This window comes from Diadema antillarum, unplaced genomic scaffold, assembly GCF_040938485.1.
Source record: "Diadema antillarum isolate AM-2024a unplaced genomic scaffold, OU_Dant_1.0 seq00000941_RagTag, whole genome shotgun sequence".
In the NCBI taxonomy this organism is placed as follows: Eukaryota; Metazoa; Echinodermata; class Echinoidea; order Diadematoida; family Diadematidae; genus Diadema; species Diadema antillarum.
Genome location: NW_027271791.1, coordinates 176,469 through 202,844, shown reverse-complemented (window position 1 = coordinate 202,844; position 26,376 = coordinate 176,469). Strand labels below are relative to the sequence as shown.

General features: G+C 39.2%; 1 protein-coding gene across 1 annotated transcript; it reads left to right on the top strand.

Moving 5' to 3' along the window:
* Window positions 1–266: 266 nt before the first annotated feature.
* On the top strand, window positions 267–23,909 carry LOC139741618 (probable ATP-dependent RNA helicase DHX34). Its single transcript, XM_071652196.1, has 27 exons — window positions 267–290; window positions 1,104–1,243; window positions 2,577–2,668; window positions 3,250–3,396; window positions 4,478–4,563; window positions 5,327–5,464; window positions 6,243–6,432; window positions 6,956–7,173; window positions 7,519–7,572; window positions 8,370–8,597; window positions 9,474–9,581; window positions 10,027–10,123; window positions 10,863–11,010; window positions 11,491–11,665; window positions 12,327–12,413; window positions 13,018–13,092; window positions 13,486–13,599; window positions 14,905–15,057; window positions 15,677–15,775; window positions 18,059–18,205; window positions 18,519–18,664; window positions 19,258–19,368; window positions 20,271–20,392; window positions 21,983–22,144; window positions 22,550–22,661; window positions 23,163–23,317; window positions 23,734–23,909. The coding sequence occupies exons 1-27, from the start codon at window positions 267–269 to the stop codon at window positions 23,907–23,909; spliced, it is 3,504 nt and encodes a 1,167-aa protein (XP_071508297.1).
* The last annotated feature ends 2,467 nt before the right edge of the window (window positions 23,910–26,376 follow it).

The following is a 26,376-nucleotide window of genomic DNA, read 5'->3' as shown; positions in this document are numbered from 1 at the left end:
TATCTAGGAACAAAGACTACAATAGGGAGGAGGAAAGATCTCAACACAAGAGGGATAGGTCCCGTTCCAAGAATGATGGTGACAGAAAGCGAAGTCACTCTGGTAGAGACAGAAAAGATTTGTGGAATTACTACGGCTACACTGTGGATGACCTGCCAGTAGAACCCCCTGAGAAAGTCTCTAAGAGCAGGACAGAATGTGGTGAGCATCCAAAGTTGGAGAGGGAGATTGCATCATCACCACCACAGACGGTATCCCAGAGAAGCATGGAGTACCAGGGTCAACCTCATGTAAGTTATGTAGCTTTGATCTATCAAATGATTTTGTCAATTCAACTGTTTGGATTTTTCATTTGTTTGTAATAGTATTGTAATGTAATAAACTAATGTTTGCTTTGACACTTTTATAAGAACTGTCCATCCAAATGATGATTCCCACAAATTCTCAAGCTTAGCCAAAGAGTACTTCTTAAAATTGTGGATTGTCATTACTCAGTACAAAGGTATCGTATCATGTCTAATGTTAATATGATAGATTGTTCTGTTTTTTAGTATTATTGCAATTATGTTTTAAAAATCTCCCAGGGCTTTGAAAAAGAAAATGTAGGAGGGAAATATGAAAACTATCAGTTTATATTATAATATACTGCACTTACTGAAGGTTATGCATAGCCTCTGACAGTATTCATAACTAGTCAGGTGAATATTAGAGCATTATGTCAAATTGGTTCAGCATTATTTGGAATCGCTTGTGACTTTTATCCAGTGTGTTATAACCATGTGCCAGTAGGCTAATCAATGTTGATTTCTATCTTTTCTGTGTCAGTGAGACAATCAAACGTCAGACTTTCCCTGTGAGCTACAATGTATCCCCCCCCCCAAATATGTATAATCATGGAGCTAGCTCCGTGGTATAATGTTTCTGAATAAAACATGTTCACACCCTTACAAGGATTGATCAACTGACGTCTTATGTTTCCAAAGACAAAAGGGAACCAAAAAGTTCCCAGTGCTCCCCATGGTCACTTAGTGTCATGAACAAAGATGCATGACTCATAATAATTTTATGCAATGATCTCTGTCTCTGGTCAATTTAAAAAACAGAGAGAGTCTATCAGGGAGACGACAGGAGAAGGAGCAAATACCTCAGGGACCGCTTCATCATCGAACCAACTTTTTGACTGGGGTGCCCATCGTTATGAACTTGATAGACTCTTTTTCGATGTTGATGGTGTCTTTAAAAAGTAAGTGATGCTTTTCTTTACAAAGTCCAGTTGCTTGTTCTTTGTGTGTAAATTGATCTCACATTCTTTCAAATGTTTGATAAGTATGATATATATACATGTTAACATTCAGTGGAATTTTGCAGAGTAAGATTGAAGGAATTAGATGAATCAATATAGAAAATAGAGGGGGATAAACTTGCCTCAGCAGAACTTGGATTTTTTAGGTCAGAAATTCAATCAACCAGGACAGTGTCCAAGATTTAATACCTAACAGATTCTTTTTTGGATTTGATGGTAGCAAGGTAAGATGCTAGAAAAAGCAGATGGTTAATTTATTAGATCTTTACTTCAGTAAATAGTCCATTGTACAAATATCAAATGTCACTTCCAAAACCATACACAGTGGCTTATCATTTGAAGGAGGTGCAAGAGCTGGAGTTCTAACTGGCTGTAAATATTTAAATAGATCTGTCAGAGTCCTAGGAATGCACAAAAGAATTCCACCACGTGTATTTGTGCCTCTGATGATCTCTGTTTGATCCTGCAATGTTCTGAGCAATCTGGAGATTCATTTTAAACTCTAACATAATGTCGTGTATATTCTGCTTATTTATTCATTAAGTGAAATTAATTTTCAACTGAATGTGTATCTACTGATAAAAACAAAAGTCAATCCCATCCAGAAATACATGCAAATGTGAAAATCAGAACTGTATGTAGCAAAAGTGTTTGAGACCACCCCTCCTAGAAAGCCAAATTATTTCTGACAAAAATTGATATGGTATAACCTTCACATATAGTCCTTTATAGATTAATATGTCAGATTAGTGCTTAAACATGTTCAGTGGAGTAATCTCAATTTTTATTTCATTATTCTGTGTGCAGTGTGTATTCATGCATCCCTGAATTTTTGCCATTATTTATTACTGCTCATCTTTTATAAAAAGGGATGCCAAAAAGGAATAACCATCATAAAAGACACATCTTCTTTGGAGATTGGCTGGACATCAACCAATGAGACATGAATCAGTTGTCTTCTTATCATGGAGGCACATCCAGTTTGTCACATACTTCAACTATTTATGAGTGGTGGCATCAAACTTGGGTTCTAAGGGGAAAAGACTGTTGTGAATCTATCTCTTGCATGACCTTTGTCAGTTGTTCCTCTTTATTTTCCATTTAACACTGCCAATTTTATCACATGTGTTTACCAAGCTCCTCTTCGAACTTATCGTGATTGTGTTTCATAGACCTTCTGTTTACAAGGTGTGAGCATTATTTGAATAAAACCAAAGTTCTATCTCATTGGGTAAATCAGCATGTACTCATGTGTGTGTTTTTTCCTCCACAGGGGAAGTCAGGATTATGCTGATTTTATGTCTTTCTTTGAGCGGTACCAAACATTCCAAAGTAAGCTGGGCAGTCGACAGGGCCAACAGCAAGGTGAGATACATCTTTAAAAAGTTGCTTTTATGTCTGCAAGTAGAGCTATATGTGATGTACTGCAGCTTCACTCTTTAACCCATTGAGGACAAGTCCCGAGTCTATTCGGGCAAGTGTCTATGGGAAATGCGTGTTGTCGCAAAATCAACCCTTCTGCAACGGGTTAAAGTTGCTGTGCAGTCACAGTGTCAAACTCAAAGCACCTTATATGCTTTTGGTATGGTGATAAATGTGTGATGTATACACACCTATGCACTGTAGCTGCAGACACACCAAAAAAGAATTTTTTTTTTGAAAAGATTTTTTTTTAAAATTCAGTGCAATGCAAAAATTATTGACACAAAAATAAATTCTGAACTCTTGTGAAGTTTGGTCTTGCTTGATTTCTTTTTCTTTTTTAAACTCTGGCGATAAATCCATTCATACTTTTTAGCAACTATATCAATGGTAGCATTAGAAATGTCTGAGTAAGGAGGAATAGCTTTGCAAAAATGCTAGTGAAAGGAATCTAATTTTCTGTGTGCCTGCACCTGGTCACAGGAATACTAGATTCATGTTCTACATCATCTTGTTTGCCACAGGAAAAGAGAAACTGGAAGTGGATGAGCAGCGATCTGGAAAGTTTGGACTCCCCCTGAAGTATGACAAGAAACATGGCATCAACATGGAGCTGAGGGTTCCCAGTAAACACACTCTGAAGCATTACAGCCATGTGGCTGCCAGTGGAGGTAATTGTCACAGTATAGAAGTAATTATTATGGAGTGTCACAAGAGAACATGTTGTTGCTCTGTATTCATAAACCTGTCTTTGAGGAGCACACTGCATTCTCCTCTATTTCTTCATAATTGTAGACAAAGATACATACAGCAATGTAACTTTAGGAAAAAAGAATATATGGCTGTTTATACATCAGCAACAATCCCAGCATACAATTTTACATTCTTTTACTGTAGAGATGTTATTTTAGTCTTATTTTTTGTATGAAGTAAATCTCTGAAAAGAATGACAATGTTTGGCAGAATTTTGAATGCAGTTTGAAATGAAAAACAATGTGGAATCTTTGTGTGGCAGATCCTTGATAAGATAGCATGCCATATTTTCTTTTGATGACTCAATCTTGTTTCTCATGTTGTCACATACCCAGTCCCTTCTTTTGGGATGTATTCTTCAAGTAGTTCTGTCAATCACTATGGAAATACAGTACTCTCCGTGTAATCAGGTATCGCTTAAACGGGTACTCCGTTTAATTGGGTAGTAATGTCATAATCAGTTCCAATGCACATTAAAATTACCTGATAATCGCGTTGCCTCTCCGCATAAATGGGTAAATAATTTTCTTCTTATCTAATTTCTACCCATATTTTATCGCAGATTTTAAGAAATCCTGCATGTCAAATTTCCACGGCTAATCGCATTCTCTGCTTAATAAACGACAACGTTTATTGAAGACATATTTGTTCATAAAAAGAGTGTAAATTATTGCTCGTGACTGAGCCAGAGCTAGTGCAAGGCATGTATAATGTGCCGTGCAAGCACGTGTGATAAGCATACGGTGTAGGTGTTTGGTGAAGTGTACTCTGCATGTACATACACATTGCGTGTGTCAATTGTGAATGAGACGTGCTCTTCTGTTAATCGGGTACTCCGTTTAATCGGGTAAGAAACGCTGTGTTCGAGCCTACCCGATTATGCGGAGAGTACTGTAGTATCATTTGGCATCCATGTGTAGTGCTGAAAGGAGTGTATAGAAGATTTTTACTTATGAACAGTATTGAAGAAATTTTGATTTCTTTTTATCCTCCACCCAGAGGAGAAGGATGAGCTGACATCTGAACGCATTCTAGAATTCCAGAAAGTGCTGCTGCACTACAAGGATTTCAACCAGAAGCAACAGGTATGCTGACATGTCTGCAAATAACAGACATGGTTTCTACTGAATGCAGTGACTGTAACTTGTTAACCCTTTGCTTGTCAAGGCAGCTGTGTATGTGTATTATACAGTGATATCCTGTCATGTTAGAATGACACACGAAATCTCTACAGTGTGTTGCCAGAAAAAAAAAAAAGTAAACCATCTGACAGATCATTTTGAAAATAATCAAAGAAATTCAGATATACCACAAAATTGAAATAGTGAAAAGCAACGCAAAAGGAAGAAATAGTGCACTCCAATTATAACGAACATGGTTATAACAAAATTCCGGTTACAACAAAGTAAAAATTCACGTCGCAACATTATCCGCTGTATTATTTCTATTGTTTATTTGTTTGGTTATCACAAAATTTCGATGTAATGAAAGAAAACTGCCAGTCCGGAGGACTGTAATAGGTGCAGAAACACCTCCGAGTTGTTTCGCCTCAGCAGATTGGATAATGGACTATCATTTGTGAGGTCTGTGATGGTAGCAGCGGATGTACCCTTCAGCAAAGCACTTTCTCCTCATTGCTGAGTCCTCCAGAGGGGATTTCAAGTGTTTCATCCCATGGTTGCTTGGTTACAAGCCTTCGTTGTTTTCTTTGTGGCCATGTAAAACCAGATCATGACTCAAATACAATGAATGCTGAAGTACTTGAAAGTACAAGTCTGCCTCCAAGAGTAGACGCAAATCCATTACACGGACATTGAATATGCACCTTCTTGACATTACCTCGGACAGTTTGCCAAGTTGGTCAAGCTACGCAAAGACCAGGCCAACCTGCCCATAGCGCGGTACCGTGATGCGATAGTGGATGCAGTCCACAATAACAGCGTGGTCATCGTAGCCGGAGACACTGGATGTGGAAAGTCAACTCAGGTTTGTAAGTCCTTTCTTTGGAGATGAAGCATTCGTGACAAGCTTTGCACTGTAAAAAGTGTAATCACCAGTCTGCATAAGTTCCATCAGACTATTTGATATATGTAGCAGGAATCTGAATTCTGAAAGAGATACTGCACATGATCAAATTTGTGTTTCAATGACCATATAAGGGAAGCATAAAAGATAGCCACGACAGACAGGTGGCCACTATAGACAGGCTTGACTCTAGCACTTGGTATCCGTAAAAGATGCACCATGCAAAATGCTGTTTTAACATGTGAAAGCAAAAGTCATAGGACGCTTCTGTCTGCTTAAACAACCCTGATGTATGAGATGCAGAATCTCTGGTAGGAAGAACTCCAACAAGCTAGACTCAACCTTTCTCATGCATTTGATATTGATTGTAATATTTTGCATCTATAAGGTGCAAAATAATCATCAATCTGTATGTGCTTGTCATACAAATATGATATCGTTAATGTCTTTAATAACAGGTTAGTTTTCAGAGCCTCCATAAAAGAATCAAGGGGAGATAATCTAATCATTAGGGGTAGTGAATTTTAGAGTGTTGGAGCTGATATAATGGATTGGTTACCACATGTTTATGTGGTAATAACAGGATAGACTGTCAAAAGATGTTGTTAAGGTGTTATCTGATGGCTGCACTGTAACTTGTCTGCATGAATACCTGTCAGAAATGTAGAATATAAACTGTGTTTATAAACAACATCCTTATTTCACTGTAGGTAAAGAAATGTTTTCCATTCATATTCAGGTGCCCCAGTACCTGCTGAGTGCAGGGTTCAGCTCCCTGGCGGTCACCCAGCCCAGACGGATCGCCTGCATCTCTCTGGCCAAGAGGGTTGGCTACGAGACCCTCCATGAGTACGGCTCTCAGGTGGGCTACCAGATCAGATTTGAGACCACACGGACACAGACAACGAAGCTCCTCTTTCTCACAGAAGGTAAAGTTTGTAGGATTGGTCCTGGCACAATCCTATATCTGTCCGTTTTTGTTGTTGTTCTTCACAATTACAGCCTTTGTCCTCTTTGACAATCCAGCTTTCATATATTGTTCTTACTTGTGCCCACAAACACACACACACACATACACAAGGCACATTTGCACACATTTCACGTATACGGGCCTTCAGAAATGAACTAGACAAATGTATTTAAAGGGAATTCATAGGGGCAATGGAGAAATCAATGCAACATGGTCTTGAAAGAGGAAGAGTATAGTTCTCATTTCACTACCTTGTGAACTTCAAAGTGGAAAGCTATGAGTGCATTGTTGAGCATATGAACTGGTAGACAATTCCCATACACCTGTTTTCGAAGTGGTGTTTAACCCATTGAGGACGCGTCCTGAGTATACTCAGGCAGGTATCTATGGGTAAATGCGTGTTGTAGCCAAATCAGCCCATTCACAACGGGTTAAGCAATGATGATACATGCCAAGGGGCGGTCTGTGTGCTGTGATTTCAGGACTGCTGCTGCGACAGCTACAGGTGGACCCGGTGCTCTCCCAGTACAACGTCATCATCCTTGACGAGGTGCACGAGAGGCATCTCCATGGCGACTTCCTCCTGGGTGTCCTCCGGTGCATGATGGAGCAGCGGGAGGACCTGAAACTGGTGCTGATGTCAGCAACCATCAACATCAACCTCTTCTCCAAGTATTTTGAGAAGGCACCTGTCATCCAGGTGAGACAGTGCTGTTGGTTTTTCCATCATTAAATTTTTTTTCCTAGAATACACATGCTTTAAAACATGATTTCCTAAAATGATATGGGCACATGTTTCTTGACATTTATAAAAGAGTAATACTAAGTTTGGTATTGTGTAAGTGTGTTTGCTTGCTGAAGTTTTAGATATCATGACTCAATGTAAAACATTTTTTTTATTATTTATAGATTTTTCTGTTTGCAAAAATCCTGTGTGTCATAGTTGCAAGAGGCCATCTGATGTGTCTCAAAGAGTATCTGATTTTGACTTTTGTTTTTTCTTTGCTGTATTTCCATATAAATTCTGTTTTTATGATCGCTACAGGTTCCTGGACGGCTGTATCCCATCCAGGTTGAATATGTCCCAATAAGTGAGGCGGTAAGTAGCTAGTATTTTATCGGCAGGTAATCATTCTGTAGGAGTAAGTAAGAAGCAGAGACACTTGCAGAAGTTAATCATGTGGGGGTGGGGGGGGGGAGAGAAGGAATAATTTATTGGGAATTTTGCATGAGTAGAATCAAATAGAGGTGAAAGCAAGAGAGAGAAATAACAGACCAATTGATGAGAAAGAGCAAATTTGAACAAATTGCATATGACCTTGTCAATTATTTACTTCCAAATATCTCCTTAAACTTACCTTGGGCTAACTTATCCTATGAGATAAATCTCAACTTTGCATCCAGATTACATTTTGGCATAGTTAGTAATATGTCGCTGTTGGGCCGACGATACATCAATTCAATTCAATTTTTTTTTCAAAAATTCAATCTGGTTTATTCACAATACTGCCATGGCAGCCAAGTAGCTGAATTTGCGGAGTGACATACAGCTGTGTAATACAATCAAATATAAAATGTCATTATTGCATTAAAACAATACATAATAATCATATACACACATACATATATTCATAATTATTTGATAAAACTGTGAAAAAATATTAAGTTTACTTCACGTATGTAAAAAAATGTCAAATGTTCAGGGGAGTGAAAAAAACATGGCAGCCGAAGCAATATAATAAATGGGATTGCCTTTCCTTTGGCATGCCATGGTGGCATCATTTTTGGGGTAAGACAACTAGGATTTGGAAAGGACATCACTATTACTGATAATCTGACAGTCAGTCCAAAAAATTAATTTTCACCAAAATGTTTCACTAAATGTCTCTCAATCAGGAGCAAAGCAGCCGTTCAGAGAGACTAGACCCCCGACCCTATCTCCGCATCATGCAGCGCATCGACCACAAGTACCCCGAGACGGAGAGGGGAGACCTGCTCATCTTCCTGAGCGGAATGTCCGAGATATCTAGCGTCGTCGAGGCGGCCAGGCTGTACGCCAGCCAAACCAAGCGCTGGATCGTGCTGCCCCTCCACAGCTCTCTGTCAGTGGCCGAACAGGACAAGGTGATTTGGGCATTCATCCACATCCCTGCTAGTCTTGCATCACTGTTTGCTCTGGCTGTGCTGAAACCGATCTTCAAAGCGGCATACTCCTGTAGTTTGTTATGCCATGATTGTGTACATGATAACACAATCAAGTGCATGCTTTGCAATTGTTGTTGTGGTTGTTTTTTTTTTCTATTTTTTTTTTTTTGGCCTCCTTCATGTACTCATTATAAACCTGACTCTGTATTACTATATGATGGTAACTATGAAACACAAGCTACCAAGCAAAAATAGTTGGTGTAAGGTAGTGATTGAAAAAAAAAATGACAACATTTTATTAGTGCAAAGTATTGTAAAAAGCAACAGTATGAGCCATGCAATCGCTTATGTTATAATGTGCATCACCCAGTCTTGAAATTTTATATGTTTGAGTGATGTGTTAAAGGCTGCATTTCAGTCACTTTTTTGCCACTTGCAAAATCTGCAGTCTGCCTCTACTGAGTACACAAATGGAAGGCCCCTACCAGGGCATTTGCCTGTTGAAAATTTGTCGCTTTCTGCCAACATCAAATTAGCAATGTAGTCGCACCCATGTATTAGATATTATATGGGATGTTTGGAAATAATCTCAGTCAGTCAATATACATATCATAACACTGGGGGATTCACCCAGATAATCAGTCCAACAGAGCAGATGAGCTTGGAATAGATACACTACTTTATGTGCCACTGTGGAATGTTTCTTTCTCTGTTTGTGTCACAACATTTCATTGTCAGAAAATAGAACAGTATGATAACTTTTATTGGTGAGAAAAGTTGATTAAACACCAAAGAGATCCCAGCAAGTGATTTCAAAATTTGGTAAACTGCTTGCATTTTCTTTTTCTGTTGCAGGCATTTGATATAGCTCCCGATGGAGTGCGGAAGTGCATTGTGTCGACCAACATAGCCGAAACTTCGGTCACTATCGATGGTGTCAGGTTCATTGTAGACTCTGGCAAGGTAAGGCCTGTCAACTATGAACTACAAGATATTCAAGCAATTTGATTTTCTCTAGGGTGTGCAAGTGGGTGTATTTGCATGCATGGAATCATAATATTGGAGTCATATATTACGTCCTAAGAAAAGCTATGCCAAGCAAAGTTCTGCAGGATCAAACTTTCAGAAGTTAAAAACTCTTTCTTTGTATGTTGATGAAGAAATAGTGATAATGTTACATACCCCACATAATCACATCTCTGTGGCTACTTTCGTAAGTGTTCACAATGTTTGACAGAAGTGTAGTATGTCTCTGACAGAATTGTTGTGCAGATTTTGCATGTCCAGCTAGTCTAGAATATACAGGAGTTTACCTTTTTTTTCCTTTCCTATAGCATTGTCATTTTGTCTTGTCATGGATGCTTTTTCTTGGGCTTAAAGTGAGATTTCCTTGTCTTCACGCCCGCAGGTGAAGGAGATGAACTTTAACTCACAGGCGATGATGCAACAACTGCAGGAGTTCTGGATCAGTAGAGCCAGCGCAGAGCAGCGCAAAGGAAGAGCGGGTAGGGTCCTTTGCTTCTTCTTTCTGTATTTCAGCAACTGAAGGCGGGGGAAAATAAAATTCTGATTAGTGTACAAGGGAAGCTTGTGAACTGATAATCGTGTGAAAATACCAGTTGTTATTGATGACATGACACAGTGAAATTGCTCACAGTTTTAAGGTTCATATGATGATCAATAAGATACCTTACCAAGAAGAAGGCCTCTGGACTTAGAATTATAGTTGTGTTTTCCTTGTTTTTGTTATTTACTTTTATAATGTGATTTTTTTTTCTTTTTTTGCTTGTTGGTATTTCTCCTCTAATCCTGGCAAAGGAAATGTATTTGCATTTTAAGGCATTTTCACTGAAATTTGACCTTTTTATCTCCATTCTGTAGTTAAGTAGTATACATTTTATAAATGTAAGTGGAATTACTGTAGGTCTCTCAAAACGAGATTATTTTTAGTTTCTTTTTGTTAGACCTGCCATCGGACCATTATGATGGAGTAAACGAAGCTAAATGCATATTGATTTCCCCCCCTTTTTCTTGAAGTTGTCAATTTCACATTGTTGATAAGAAACAGACAAACCGGTTTGGAATTCATCATCTTTGGTATTACAACCATTGCCCCTTGGTTTTGGTAACTTTGTGTGATTGTAATACAAAACAACACACCTAGACATGTAATTCTTGTGGTCACCAGGTAATCAAGATAGTGATGTTGATATTGATATTTTGTGATATTTTTCCATCCTACAGGCCGCACAGGGCCAGGGGTGTGTTTCCGTCTCTACGCAGAGTCAGACTACGACTCCTTCCAGGCTTACTCCACCCCAGAGATCCAGCGAGTTCCTCTGGACTCCCTCCTCCTGCAGATGGTGGCCCTTGGACTGAAAGACCCACGGCAGTAAGTGGGTTATTTAACCCTCTATGTGCTTTGAGAGCTGATTGGCACAGAAAACCTCACAGCTTTGTACACACTGTCCAAAGTTGGAAAAGGAAATGGTAGTTAGATGCTGTTAATTCTCAATTTTTGTTTACTTATTTTGATGCATGTTACTTCTCGTTACATTCAATTTTCAAACTTGTAGCAGTGAGTGAGGGAGGGATCCACTATAAGGTGCTTATATGGCTTTGTTCGTGGTTTTTATCTAACCGGAGCCTCATTTTTTTTTCCCTTGGGCACAAGTTCACAGGTTAATAATATGTATTTCAATACCATACTTTCCAAAATGGGACATAATCACCTGTGTGGTTATGAAATTAGGATGCTTTTCGAGGTATATTGGCGTGATTTGGTAGCAGACCACAACACTGTGTTATGATTTTGCTGTTGTTTTTTATTCACTCTTTGTTTGTTTGTTTGCCATTTTGTGTACTTTCCCAGATTTCCTTTCATTGAACCTCCCCCGCCTGCCAGCGTGGAGAATTCCATAACATTTCTGAAGGAGCAGGGCGCCCTCACAGAGAAGGAGACCCTGACCCCGGCGGGCCGGATGCTCTCACAGCTCCCCGTGGACGTTGTCATCGGCAAGATGCTCATTATGGGCACCATCTTCAAGGTGTGGTGCATTTCTTGTGATGCTGATGATTGTAAATCAATCTTATCAGCTATGGGCTCATTTCACCACCCCCTCCCCCCTTGAATATGAACTTAGATATAAGGTGGTTATACTTTTATTCTCACAAGAATCTGTGCCATTTCCAGCCTTTCTGTATACTTTCAATATTTTGCAAAATAATACATTTCCTTTATTATACGTTGTGATGTAATTTATGCATTCAACTTCTGTAAAATATTTATATATTTCTGCTTGAAATGAAAAAAATGAATGAATGAATAAATTAATTTGTAGCTTTGTTAAGTCTTTGTGCCTGAGATGGTGGTATAGCTAGACATTAAGGTCAAATTTAGGGATGGGAGTGGATTAATTGAATGCCAATGAAAAAGCTGCAGTATCAGAGTTAAGGTGGATTTGTTTGTCTGGAATATCTTTCATGTACTTGAACATCATCATACAGCAGAGTCTGCAAAGTTCGCCATCTTCTGACTTCGAGCAGCCTGATACTTACTATTCAAAACCTATAACTGCCCTGACACTCACACCGTGATAACCAATGCATTGTGCATATGTTGCAGTGAGAGTGGTATCACACCCACATACTATTTTGTATTCTGTACCCAGTTTTTCTGTGTTTTTTCTGTCAATGTGTTGTCTCCAGATGATTGACCCTGTCCTGTCTATAGCTGCTGCCCTCAGTGTCCAGTCACCATTCACCAGCAGAGCGCACAGGGACCACGATGCAATGGTGAGCCCCCTCAGATACACGTACATGTATCAGCAAAACTTGTTTGTGGAAATTTTCTTGAACTTCCTCTAGAGTCCTGTACAGAGTGATGCTTGTGCATCAGTACTATCCAGAGATACTGGTCTGGTATTGCATAATCTGATGTTTCATGGTACTTTATTCTCAGCCAGTTAATAGAATGATGTTCAGGGAAACACATCAGTTAAAAACATGTATGCATGTAACTCTCTTTGCATTGGATGGGAGCAACAGGTATTTTGATAAAATGAAATGAAGGTTCTGTAGATTTGCATCCTCTCCTGTTGATTCATTGTTCTTACTCAATTCAATGTGAAGAGTTTTGAGTGGTCTCATTCTGTGGTTTGTGCTTCACATCAACATTTATTTTGATAATACCGGTAAATGTATCGTACGACAACATACTTGCTGTTAATCACTACTGGTAGTTAAGTTCAGACAAATGACAAACTACTACATTCTACATCACTTTCAATTTTGATAGAAGTAACATCTTCTACCTGTACATCAACCAATACATTCATGTTCATTTGCAATGGTATAAACCAAGATGAAAGCCTTTTTTGGGTTTGCTTTTGTGTTTCAGAGTGCTAGAAGATCCTTGGAGTCGGACCATGGGGACCCGTTCACCCTCCTCAATGCCTACGACGAGTGGATTCAGGTATGACTCAATCAGTTCACTCACACCCAAACCTGCCATCACATTGTAGTGACAGGCAAGATCTTTTGTACACACTGCTACTGAGAAACCAGTTATGAATATTCATGACATTTCCTGTGTGTTTCTCCTTTATAAGCCTCTGTACTGTCTCAAAGATTTGTGGATAGTTATTTTGCACTTCATGTTTCACCCAAAGTAGCCCTTTCATGTTTTGGGAGTAGACATGAATATACATGACGATGTACACATAACATTTCCTTTGAAAAGAATATTTCAGAAGCTGTGGATCTTATGCCAAAAAGAGGACAGCGATTTAACTTGTCATTCATGAATACACCCCCTCCCTGTCTCTCCACCCCCCCCCCCCCCCCCCATTTTTTCCTGTCATTTCAGGTGAAAGCATCCAGGAGCTCATCGACCAGGAAATGGTGCAAGAAGCGGGGACTGGAGGAGCAGCGGTTCTATGAGATGTCCAAACTCAAGAGACAGTTCAAGGAGCTCCTGGACGTATGTTTCATTTTTTTTAAACAACTATAGCAACAAATGGGAATTTAATAGTGTGATTTTTAAACACAACAATTGTCATCCAAGGTCTAAACATTAAATCTCTGACCTTCTGACATTCATGAGATGGGTATGAAATCACAACACTGTGTATGCAAGACAGATTCAAGAATATAGCCAATTATAGCCAATGGAGATCATTTGATAGTACAGTCCGACCTCTCCTGTCCTCGGGACTGGCGCTCATCCTAGATCCGGATAAGGAATTTGGCCGGATGTGGGAGACTCAATGTTTCATAAATGCAGCTACTTATCCAGTGGTAGCTACATGTACATGTATCAATTTTATGTGAATATATCATGTCCTTGTCAGCAGAATTCTCTGATAATTTGCTCAAACAGTGATTGCCTGTACCGTGCCCTAATGTAATTAAAAGTTTTCTGTCCATGTTCTTGCAGTGATTTGAAGGCAGTGAATGTCTGAATGCATGGTATTTAGATGAAGATTAGATGTGAATGTATGTTAATTATGTTGGGAACAATATGTAATTTATGTGAGTTTGTGTAGGAATTTTGTCTGAGTTTGAAATCCCCCTTTCCCTGTAATTATTAGAATTTAAAATAAATCAGGCCGAGATCACATCCGGATAATAGAGAGATCCGCATAAAGGGAGGCCGGATAGGAGAGGTCGGACTGTATTGTGTTTTGAAGCACAAAAGTTATCATCCTGGATCTGAAATGGATTCTCTGATATTTTATTGTAAATAAGTTAAACATGAGATAATGAGACTTTGTAGGTCAGACAGATTCAAGAGCATAATGATAGCCAGTTGCAAATTCACAGAATATTTTTCTGTATAACAAATTTATGCAACATGCACTGGGTTCAGTAGTCATGCAACATGCCCACATGTTAATCGTCACCATGATTGGCTGCAATCAAAAGTTGCATTCGAATGCATGCAATTATTTGGTCATGATGAATTTTCTGTTGTGAAGCCAGCAGCAATAATAAGTACACAGAGTTTGTGAAGCTACATTGGAGTTATTTCGAGCTCAGTGGGCGTATGTTGGTAAATGGTTTGTAGGGTAAAACCAGATTGAGTTCAGATTCACATTCTTTACCAAGTTATAATTTGTCTATAATGGACATGCTGTGTAGAAATACTGCATAGTGTTTTGTTTGTATAGCTGTGATGCAAGCCACCAATATAAGAACCAATATACATGGAATTGTATAGCCCTAACATGCTCACAACTTTGCCTATTAAATTTGTATGGAAATCCCGATGAATGGCTGTTTACAGGGCAATAATCTACTGGGCCTCAAGAACGAGAAGAGAGAATACAGCAGCTTGGAGCGTCAGTCCAGGAACAGGGAGAGATACAAGCTGAAGGAGCTGCGGAGGAAGACCCAGAACGCCACCAAGCGGAGGAAACTTCTCAAGCTGGAAGCTGATGTGAGTACAAAGTTCATTAATTAATGGTACTTTGTCGCAGAAACTGTTCTGTACAATTATACTCTCCATTTAATACCAAACTATCGGGCTCAATACTGAGACCATAAAGTAAATTGAGGATGTATGGCAAGTTTCAAACTAATGTGAAATACAGTGATTATATGTATATACTGTTAAAGTGGATATTTTCATGTGACTAATTTTACACGCTTTGCCGGGTAAGAAGAGTTTCGTGTGTTTTTAATTCTGTGGAATCAAGACATCACGAACAGCAGCACATGGCAAGCAAAAATATTTGCATTCTTTTATTTTCGTGCCAGTTTCTGGTTGCGCGAAATGAGCAAAAATTTCAACACTGCAAAAATTTCCACTTTTACAGTAGGTATGTTGGAGAGCACATAATACTATATGAATTTGTGCGTATTGCAACAATTGAAATGTTCATGTCTGTATCTAGCATATATTTCTGATATTGCATCAATCTGGTTTATTGGCCATGATTTAAAGAAGGTACGCATCATAAAATGTGAGCTGTGATTGAAAAACTGTCATGCCTGTATCACAACCTTGATGATACCATTGTGTCAATCTGATCTGATGATCTGGTTATCACATGCAGGATGTTGAGGCGAGCGATGAGGAGGATGAAGGCGACAATGATGCGGCTAATCTGGCGGACATTCAGTTCAAGCTGTCACATGATCTCTCTGAGTTACAGGTCAGTTGATGTTTATCTCTGCATGGCAGTCTTGATACTTAGCATATTCTAATATATGTTTTCTATCCTCTCACCCTTGCCCTGTATACTTTTTTTTCAGTTGAGTTTGTTTGTCCCAAAACAGCAATGTTTTTTATTGTTGTTGTTGTTGTTGTTGTTGTTGTTGTTGTTGTTGTTGTTGTTGTTGTTGTTGTTGCTGTTGCTGTATCTCTCTTAGCAACAGATCACTGTTGGTATTTCTTTAATGAACATTTGAATGTTGTAGATACTATTAACCCTGTTGAAGACGGACTGATTTTGCTACAACACACATTTCCCATAGACACCTGCCCGGGTATACTCGGGACTTGTCTTCAACGGGTTAATAAGAAAGCCACATATTTCATGACATCTATTCTTGTAACTGGTCCACTCCAGCTTGTTCATAACAGGTATGGTATAAGCCTAATATATCCGGCAGTGAAATAGATTGAGGTGACGTACACACTAGTGACAGGTGAAACCAGGGTCATTGTCTCAGAGTTATTGATAGACTTTTTGTATCACATGCCCAGTGCTTGGATCATGTCTTCTATAAACCTGAATGTAGTGACCAGTAAGTCTGCGGTCATTGTCACAGGATCATGGCTAGGTTTGTGATGGACGTCTCTACTCTGAGACCAAGTCCGACATGGAAAAAATGCCTTGCGACCAGTGACATGAGTCTTATTTTCTCAGGGTCAGTGATGCGTTTGTATTTGCTTGCCCTATGCTATGCCCTTTAATACCTATTATATACCTCATTTCTAGAATCCTCTTATCTGATTGGTTAAAAGGGGAGTCATGAAAATAACTGTGCCCTATTTTTGAGTTACTGTGACCGGGGAATGGGCACAGTTAGTAAATAGGTTTGGAGACAGTCGCGACCCCATACACATAGATCGCTCATATTTATGCACCAATGATACGACCGCCGCACATTCAATCAGCGTGCTGTAAAAGAGATTATAAAATGGGTTCAAGAATGTAGCCAATTGGAAGCGCTGAAATGAGTCACGTGTGCGTGCATTATTTTCTTCAGGTATGCACTAAGAAGAGTCTCTCTTCCACCTCCCTGGCCTGACGTACGTCACAATGTTTACACTAGCAGTGCGCACTCAATCAGTTGTTACAAGTGAGTCACGCGCTACTATACGCGCTGTCAATCCTGTAAACAACTTCTAGTTCGGGCCGCGGGCTGCCACAACAGCCGGCGGCCTTTCTTGTGCATAACAGTACGTGGCGTACGTATACTCTTATACGTACGTACAGTACTTATGTGCGGGATTTCCGAGTGCGACGTGCGTAAATGTTTGGGATGAACATCTTCGGACATCTTGACTTTTGAGCGAGTGCTACATGTAGCTGACTGGTATTGACCCACAAAGGTATGTGAATAATGCTGTTAGTTTTCGACCCATTTTATAAAACAAATGATGCACAGGATTATTTCGTGGCGTTAGTGAAGGTGCGGCTCACTCTCGAGTATTGACAACGGTTGCCAACATGCACTCGGCTGCGCCTCGTGCATGTCGCACCATTGTCAATACTCTCGAGTGCGCCGCACCTTCACTAACACACTCTATCCTGTGCATCATTTGTATACTAGCGGACTGGTTTGGAGACAGTCGCAACCCCGTTACTTTGTTACGGTATCGGTAGTACACGTACGCTGTACACATACTAGTAGATGATCACTGTACGCACCAATGATACGACCGCCGCGCTGTCGATCAGCATTGATTACAAGTGCTGTAAAAGAGACTAGAATCTATATTTTCGGTATCTATATTTCGGAATCTATATTTTCGGTATATAAAACAAATAATGACTGCTTGATATTCGGGATACAGTTAAAATTATGTAGGCCCTCGGTGATGTGAAAACCATAACCATGCCCTCAGCTTCGCTTCGGGCATAGTTACGGTTTTCACATCACCTTGGGCCCATAATTTTAACTGTGCCCCTCATAGCAGTCATTATTTGTATACTATTGAACACAGTGTAGTAACTTGGGAGACCAGAGTTCCGTTTCATGAAGTCTTCACAAAGTATTTACCTAAATCTCAGAATGGCCAAAGTGGCTCATATGTAGCTATGAAAGACTTTCAAGGAGAAGAAAAATCCATTTCATGAAGTTGCTCATAAGTATGTCTTATGTGCAAAAAAAAAAAAGTCTCTCACAAGACTTTCATAAAACAGACCCCAGACTCTTTGTCACAGGGTTATTCATAAGTTTGTTGTGTTGACCTATCTGCCCCTCAGGCCACGTCCAATATGAACCGAAGTCTTGTGACAGGTGAGATCAACCTGCTGAAGGTCATTCTGTGCAGCGGCCTCTATCCTCAGCTAGCCATCGCTGATGACTGCAACTCCTACCGACGAGAGTCCGACCAGGTCTTCCACACCAAGGTATAGGCCTACCACCGATTCATCATCATTCTTTGATCCTCTGTAGCATTGGCCTTGGCAGTACGCAGCTAACACTATGCAAATGGCAACCTTGTCTTAATTGGGTTTTATTTCATTTCATAATGGACTTTGGAACATCAGAGATATTAGCAGTGTTAGCATTCTACAATTACATTGATTTCAATATAGAGGAACACTGTACCGCAGCACTTGGAACATTGAACACTGTGAGTTGATAGATGTGATTGTAGTATACATGCATGTAGGATCTTTTTTTTTTCTCTCTCTCTCTCTCTCTCTCTGTCGTGTACAGGCAAAGCCATTTGTTGTTCTTCACCCCACTGGAATATTTGCCAATCACCCTGATTTGCTTGAACCCCCAGAGGGGGACACCCTGCCAGAGGAAACCACAGGGAAAAGAGGAGTTCTCAGTGCCAGGCATCAGCTGCTGGCGTATGTGTGAGTACTAGTGGTCAGTGGAAGGAGGTTTAGTCAATGGAAGGAGGTGTGAGGAACATGAGGATTGGTGGAAGATGGAATACTTAAAAGGAGTTTTCCGATTGATCACATCCATTTCTCAGAGATTTGCTGTTGCACATTTTTCAGTTTTGATAAAAGTACATACCATCACCATGGCATGAAAGATTCGCAAATGTTCATTTCTCATGGAAAGCACACATTCCATTGTTATTGACATACTGAGTATGTTAAGAGTAATATCATTCCTCCTCCTTTCTGAAAGCGGAAAGTAGAGTGCTTGTTCATTACGGTAAGAAAAAAATGAAAATATGTTGAATTTTCTTTGCATTCTTTGTATTGTTGTCTGGTAGAATGCCGTGAGGTGTATAATTTTCTTGTCCAATGACACTACTGAAACTGGAAAAGTTAAACATTTCTGAATGGAATGTCTGATTTTCCTCAAACTTTCACTGATGCTTTCGACTAATAATGCTGCTTTCACTCAATCAACACTTATATTTAGGCATTAGTTTCCTTCAGTTGGTGTTCCTCAAGATTTGAGTTGTTATGTCAGGGTCTTTGGTTTGTTTTAGGTCACTGCTGGAGACAAACAAGCCATACTTGGTGAACACCATGAGGGTCCCAGCTCTGCAGACTGTGCTACTGTATGCCAGGAGTCTGGACACAAACCAGGCCTGCACAAGGTAACCCATCAATTACACCCCTTCACACTGCCACTCAATGGGGCTAGAGCTCAGACTGAGCTTGGGCTAAGCTTGAGCTGGGCAAGGCCCAGGCTTACAATGTATTCATACTGGACAAGAACACAAGAGCAGACTCGGGAGTGGTAAACATCCACACAGACTCTGGTGTTCCACACTCTATAATACCAAAGATGATTGTGCATGTGCAATGATACTTCACATCTAGAGACTCTAAAATTGGATGTTCTGAATCCCTAGGAGAGTTTACTAGGTGAAACTAGCAGGGCAGACAAAAACATTTTGAATCTCATTGGCCAGTCAGAAGTATGATATTCGAAGAGTAGTGAGTAGTACCATGTGACTGAAGAAGTAGTAATATGCCCCAGTGTATAGCGCATATCATTGATGGGTGTTTAAGCAATGCATAATCTCATTCATGATAGCATTTTATGTGTGCATAACTTACAAGCTTAAGCTTTGAGATACTTCAAGACTCTATTGAATGTACATATGGCATAAAACTTTAATGATCAAGCATAGATTTCAGTCAAAATGAAAGCTACGGTAATGATAATTGCATTTACATAACAAATGCACTGCAATATATATTGCATTGTACTTGCTTTCATGAACTGAATATTTAAATTCTTGGCTGGCAGTGAGCCCAGACTTAGCCTAAACTAATCATCGTAAAGGCATGTTTGGTGTAGAGATAGGTTTTTGGGCAAACTGCATCCACAGGTGGCTCCACCAAGTCAAACTCCCAAGGCTTGCCCAGATGGAGATTATATATGTGCATGTCCATTTCAGTGTTCATGTTGACTATCAATCAATCTGCCAATAAGAAAGTTTTGGCCTAAGTGTTTTTGCTTGTGCTTGTATCTGCACATCTTTTTCATCAGGCTTGTGGTAGACGAGTGGCTAGAATTCTGCTTTCCAGATTCGGAGGTTGCAGAGGAAATTTTACCGGCTGTTCTCAGTCTGCGGGCTGCCTGGATCAGAATTCTGGAGATGAGGTTGAAAGGTGAGAATTTACCTTCCATCCTTTTTGATGCAATGAAAATAAATGAATAAATGTGACCCTGCACCTCAAAACAAACAAAAAGTCGCCAGACATGGATTTTTAGTTAAGACCATATTCTGAAAGAGCAGACGTTAAGCTTTAAAATGATGTATAACTCAAATCAAATGGACTCTCCTAACCGATCTAAATATTGGAAAGAAAGCACAAACTCAGGAAAAGTGTAAACTGAGAAAAGAGGCTCTGAAGTACAGTGTCTATTCAAGCGCTTAATCTGTACCAAACCGTGCTGGCTGTGCGATGAATGGGACAAAAAAACAGGAAGTAAACCACCAGAGTAACAACAATGAAGGGATTATCAGATTAAACTGAAATTAAGCATGCCTCATTAACACATTCTGTCCATAATTAATGCCAACTATCAAAGCAGTAGCACTATCCTTTCAAAAGTTATTAGAGTTGAAAGTGAAGAGTGTGGACAAGGTTTTTTCAGAAATGAAAAAGGGATTCTAAAGACACACCTAATCACACTTTTCTACCAAAAATGTTCGAGATAAACTGCTAAAAAAACACACTTTCCTGCCCGTTTTATGATACCAAATTTTAGCATAATGTAAAAGAAGATCTGCACTCTTTCAGAAAATATGAAAAAGTCAAGTTCGGCTAGGTTGACCCATTTCACTTATTTTCAGTCCTCACGCAAAATCAGTGTGTGCGACTTTATGTTTGTTTTGAGGAGCACGGTCACAAGTAGACAAAAAATGAAGGAATATTTTGTTGCTGATTACATTGTGTGTACGATGATTGTATGTCAGGGTATTTGACATTCATAAACTTTCATGCTCTTCATAAACAATTCATTTGCTACATAGAAAGATACATGTTAAAGGGATAGTATTGTCTTGGTAGAGATGAGAATTGGGCTTTTAACTTTTTCCAAGATACTAAGAAACCACCTATGAAATAGTACAAAGCATACCATTCTAAGAGGAATTCAACATTGATTTGATGAAAATCGGTGCTGGAATGGCTGAGGTATCCAAAAACAAAGTAAAACAGAGTGATCCTACTGTAGTGTGGGTTCCACCTTTTATTAAGATTACTCAGTTTTGGAAAACTCAGCCATTTCAAAACAAATTTTCATGAAATAAATGTTGAATTCCTCTTGGAATTACATGCTCTTTCATATTCATAAGAGGTTTCTTATTTTCTAACCAAAAAATGTTGTAAACCTGAAGTTTAACAGGTCTCAACCAACCGTAAACACATGGATTTATGAGCACTGAAGTGTATGTACATGTATATGTACATATACAAGCACACATCTTCAGTCATGAATTTTTAGCACTCTCAAACTATAGACACATGTGATTACATGTTACTACGTAGTGACTCAACACCTCTCTCTGTCACTTTTCCTCTTTTTCTCTCTCTATATACATCCATCTATCTATCTTTCTATCTATTTGTATGTCTATCCGTCTTTCCTGCCTCCTAAAAGCAGCACACTTCCATGCATTATGATTTAGAAAAATGTTGGATCTGAGAAAGGTGTAATCTTTATGTTGACCTCCCTTTCTATCACCTCTTCAGAATCCAAGATGGGCGGAGACCTGGCAGGGCCCAACCTGAAGACCATCCACCAGGAGCGACTCTTAGCAAAGAAGCTTGCTGAATACCTGTCCAGCCATGTGGAGTACACTGTGAGAAGACTCGGCGCCACAGACCTCCAGCACCTCTATGTTGGCCCATCAGGTACGTCCATCGGAGTATCATATAATTTTTCTTCCCCAGACTGGAGTAATCACATTATTATGTACTGATGGTGCTGCATATTCAACATCTCTGTGCAGTATTGGCATACTGTGTTGTCTCTTGAATATTTTATGTAGTTCTCTCGTGTCCTAATTTCTCTCTTTTTGCCCATTTGTTTTCACACTTTACTAAGAACACTATGAATTTTATCAAATCATATCAAATCAATCAATCAATCAATCAATCAATCAATCAATCGAGCAAGCAATCAGTCAGTCAAACAGTCAATCAATTGATCGATCGATCAATCAATTGATCCAAATCAAATCAAATGACGGGAGATATCAGTATCATGCAGAAGAGTTCTCACTGCATCCTTTGCTTCCTCTGATTCTGTACATACAGTCCCAACAGCAGGAAAGTCTGATGAAGAGTTCTTTGGCTCTTTCAGCAAAGACTCCGAGCCCCACCCTACTAAAGGAGGTTGGAAAGTGACAGACTTCATGACGTATGGATGGTGAGTTCTTCTTCAGTGTGTCCATTGAGATACCTTCACCCTTCCTTATGCCACCATCCTCATTTCTTCATCTTTAATCCTCTTATTTGTTAATAGTTCGACATAATCAAACATCATGGAAGAGCCTAAACATATTCTCTGACATTTTTCTTGATAATAAAAAAAAAGATTAATTTCAATTAAGTTTATGAATACCACAAGAGGAGTTGAGGTAAATTGTAAAAGTATACTCTGTGTGATAGAGGATAAAATACTTCAAATCTCAAAATGCATCCTTTTAGTTGTATTAGTTGCCAAACAGATTAAAAGAATATCATTTCTTACAAAAGGAGTCTGTCAGGATAGTTGGTTTGATTGAGGAATATATTTGGATGCTTGTATTTTTAAAGCTGACGTCAAGAGTGAAAAGTTTTGATATATCTGTGTTTGTATCATTACTACATTGCTTATATCAACTCACTGTGTATAACCACTCCAACATCCCACCCTTACTCCAACTAGCTTAATGGAGACAGCGGCATCAAGTATGGAGTCCAGCTACACAGCCGTCCTGAGGAAGCACTGGACATGTCCAACCTGTGAGAGGGGCCTGGTGGTCACACTGGTAGAACGACTGCAGCATGAGGCGGAGTGCTCGGCTGGCATCTCGGCAGAAGGTGATGAAGGGAGGATGCTGAGGGATGGGGTGCAGCTAGGTTCCCAGGACCCTTTACATGAAGAGTTGATGAAAGTGAACGAGCCACACCCAATTGGCTCTTAGTAACTTTCCACAAAGAAGGTCAAGAGATTCTTGCTGCATCCCACCCTGCAGAATTAAAGTTGATGAGAGTGGATTTGCCAGGCCAGTTCATGTGGGTGGGGTAAGCAGTATCTTCTCTAGTTTAGGATCAGAGTGGAAAGTAATACAGGTCAAGTGTGGGGTTAGAGTCCTACAGCTGTCGGGTATTTGCCCATTAATAGGTAATAACTTTATTCTAAACTGTCTCACAGATTTATTTAGGACAAATGCTTCCAAGCATGTAACCACAATTTGTGTCTTTTATCTTTTTCCCCCTTTTCTATGACTACAAAGACTCTGAGAATCTGCTCCAGCTGGCCACTCCCAGCAGCAGCCACAAAGCCGGGATGGAGTCGCTGCGCCGACAGTACGACTGTCCCGACTGCAACGAGACATTCTCCTTTACGTCGTCGGAGATCATGAAGCACAGGAGAGCACACGCCAAAGAGAAGACAAAGGAACCAGACTGAGAGACATTAAAAAAAAAAAGAGAGAGACTCTGCCCATGTTTACTAGGTTCACTTTGACATAGGAGCGGCTCATTCCATGTTTGAGTTGACCTTGACGAAGGGATGAGATTCAACCCCTTGTTAGCAACGACTTTGATAAGAGTGCAATGAACCTATTAGGACAGCAAAAGTTTTGCTAAAATTGATCAAAAAATGGAAACACAGATATGTGGAATTCGTGAAGTTCCATATTTTCGCTAAATAGTAGTGGCGCTAACAATCTCAAGTGCAAGTTTCTCTAGAAGTCCGTTTTAGTGATATATGATTGATTGTATTAATGCCTCAAGTGCAATTTTTAAAGCTAAAAAAGTGTCAATCATATGTAAAAGAACAGCAAATGTATGCATGTCTTGGCGTCCTCACATGTGAAAGAAGTGACCATGGTAATGTGACACTGCTTGGCTTCTTCCTCAAGTGCACCCCTCAAACAAACCTCACTAGCTAGCTTTACATTATGTGAGACAGCCTATCTTGGGAAACTGCATTTTTTATATCAGATATGTCTCACAGAAGAAACAAGTTTAGATGAACACCCTATAGTAAATTCTTATAAATCAGAAAACTGGATCTGAACTCAGATCATGCGACATTTAGCATACAAGGACCATTCTTCCAATAGAAGGATGCCTGAAGAAGCTGATTGTTATTTTTTCAACAAAGTGTCACATGACGGAAGTTCAGATCCAATTTTCTGATTCATTTAAAGAATTTTGGGAGTTATGCTTCAACTGGATGAACCATGATCTACATCAGTTTACCAGTACTAGAGTATGAAAAGTTGCAGTGCAGCTTGCAAAATGTTCTCACACATTCAAACACAAAGAAAATAAGAGTAAAATGATTAAAGGAGCCTAACTTGAACACCATGTAAGAGGCTTGTGATGTAATAACTTCACTCTCCGTCCAATGGAATACACTGAATTACGATAACTGTTGCATTCATTAGTCCATTGGATACAGCTCTTTTGGAGGATCTTCAAAGATGGTAACTGTTGTATAGAAGAAAAAAATGAAATGCGGCTTGAATAAAGCTTCAGTTATTTAATATTATATCGGAATTCAATGATTTCTGTTATGTTTTGTTTTGTTTGTAAAGCGTCTGTATTTGCCATGAAGGTTTGAGATGATTGTGTGAGCTACAGTGTATTGGCTGATGATGTTGGGGGGGGGGGGATGTGTTGTCTGTAATGCCCCATTCCTTCATCTACAACAGTAATTATTACAACCAAAGTATACTACTAATGCAGTACTAGAGAGCTTTCCACATGCAACAGAATCTGAGTGAAAAACGTTTCTTTTCAGCTGTTCTGCTAGTTTGCATTGTTCAAAGCATCCCCTTCCCTTAACCTGCCAATGCTACTTATTACATCCAAAGTACAGTTAAGTGCGTATGCATTCAGTGCAAGAATGACAAACTTTTCCAGATGCAGGAGAATCGGAACAAAACATTTATTTTCAATTGTAAATATGCAAAGTTTGAACAAGAACATCATGTACAATTTGTTCAAGCAACACAGCTACAATTAATTAAGATTAAATGTTCAGTAATCAAATATTTGTATTTCATTGACAAATCGGGTTTGAATACCGGTATGCCTTTTTTCATGGAAAGCACAAACACAAAGAATTATTTTGTATACATCAAGAGGAATATAACAAATTAGCGAAACAAAATACAAGGAGAAATGCATGAAAGACAAATTTTAACTTTCTTACTTTCACTGACATGCAGTCAACTTTAACGAAAGTCAACTGTCTTTTTTTAAGGCAATGCATTGATTTACAATTTGGCGCTATCCAACACCTGCAGCAAGTTGTCGGGACATATCATTTTCTCCAAGTCTAATGGATAATAATATTATGCCATTACTTTCCCCAGTTGAAATTACTCTGCTGCTGATGTATGTAGTGGTACATGGTCGGAAGCCTTTTTCTTCTTCTTCTTCTTGTTTACTACACCTATTACCCACCCCTTTTCCTGACATTAAAAACTTCATTGGCACTTCATACTCTTCTTCTTGTAAAGGAGATAAACTTGTTAATGATAGAGACATTTACAACATTACAGGTACACGTGTATTATACAATAATTATATTCATTAGGTCACAAGTACGCAAGATGCGTACTTTGAGGGCTCAAAAAGAAAAAAAAAAATGATTGGCAGCTGCACTTTTCTTTGCAACCATATAAGCACTCAAAAAGATCAGATACTGGACTAGCTTTGAACTTCATCTAATGAATTCAGTTCCAAGAAAAACGGTACAATGTACAAGTATATACATTTCAACAGAATAAGAAAAGATCTTAAGAAAGACAACAGCATTATTATTACGTGTGATTAACAAGCATTAACAAGTAACACTTCAACATTTTGCCAGAAGGAATGCAAATACTAATCAAAGCTGGCTGTAATCAGCCGCATGGAAT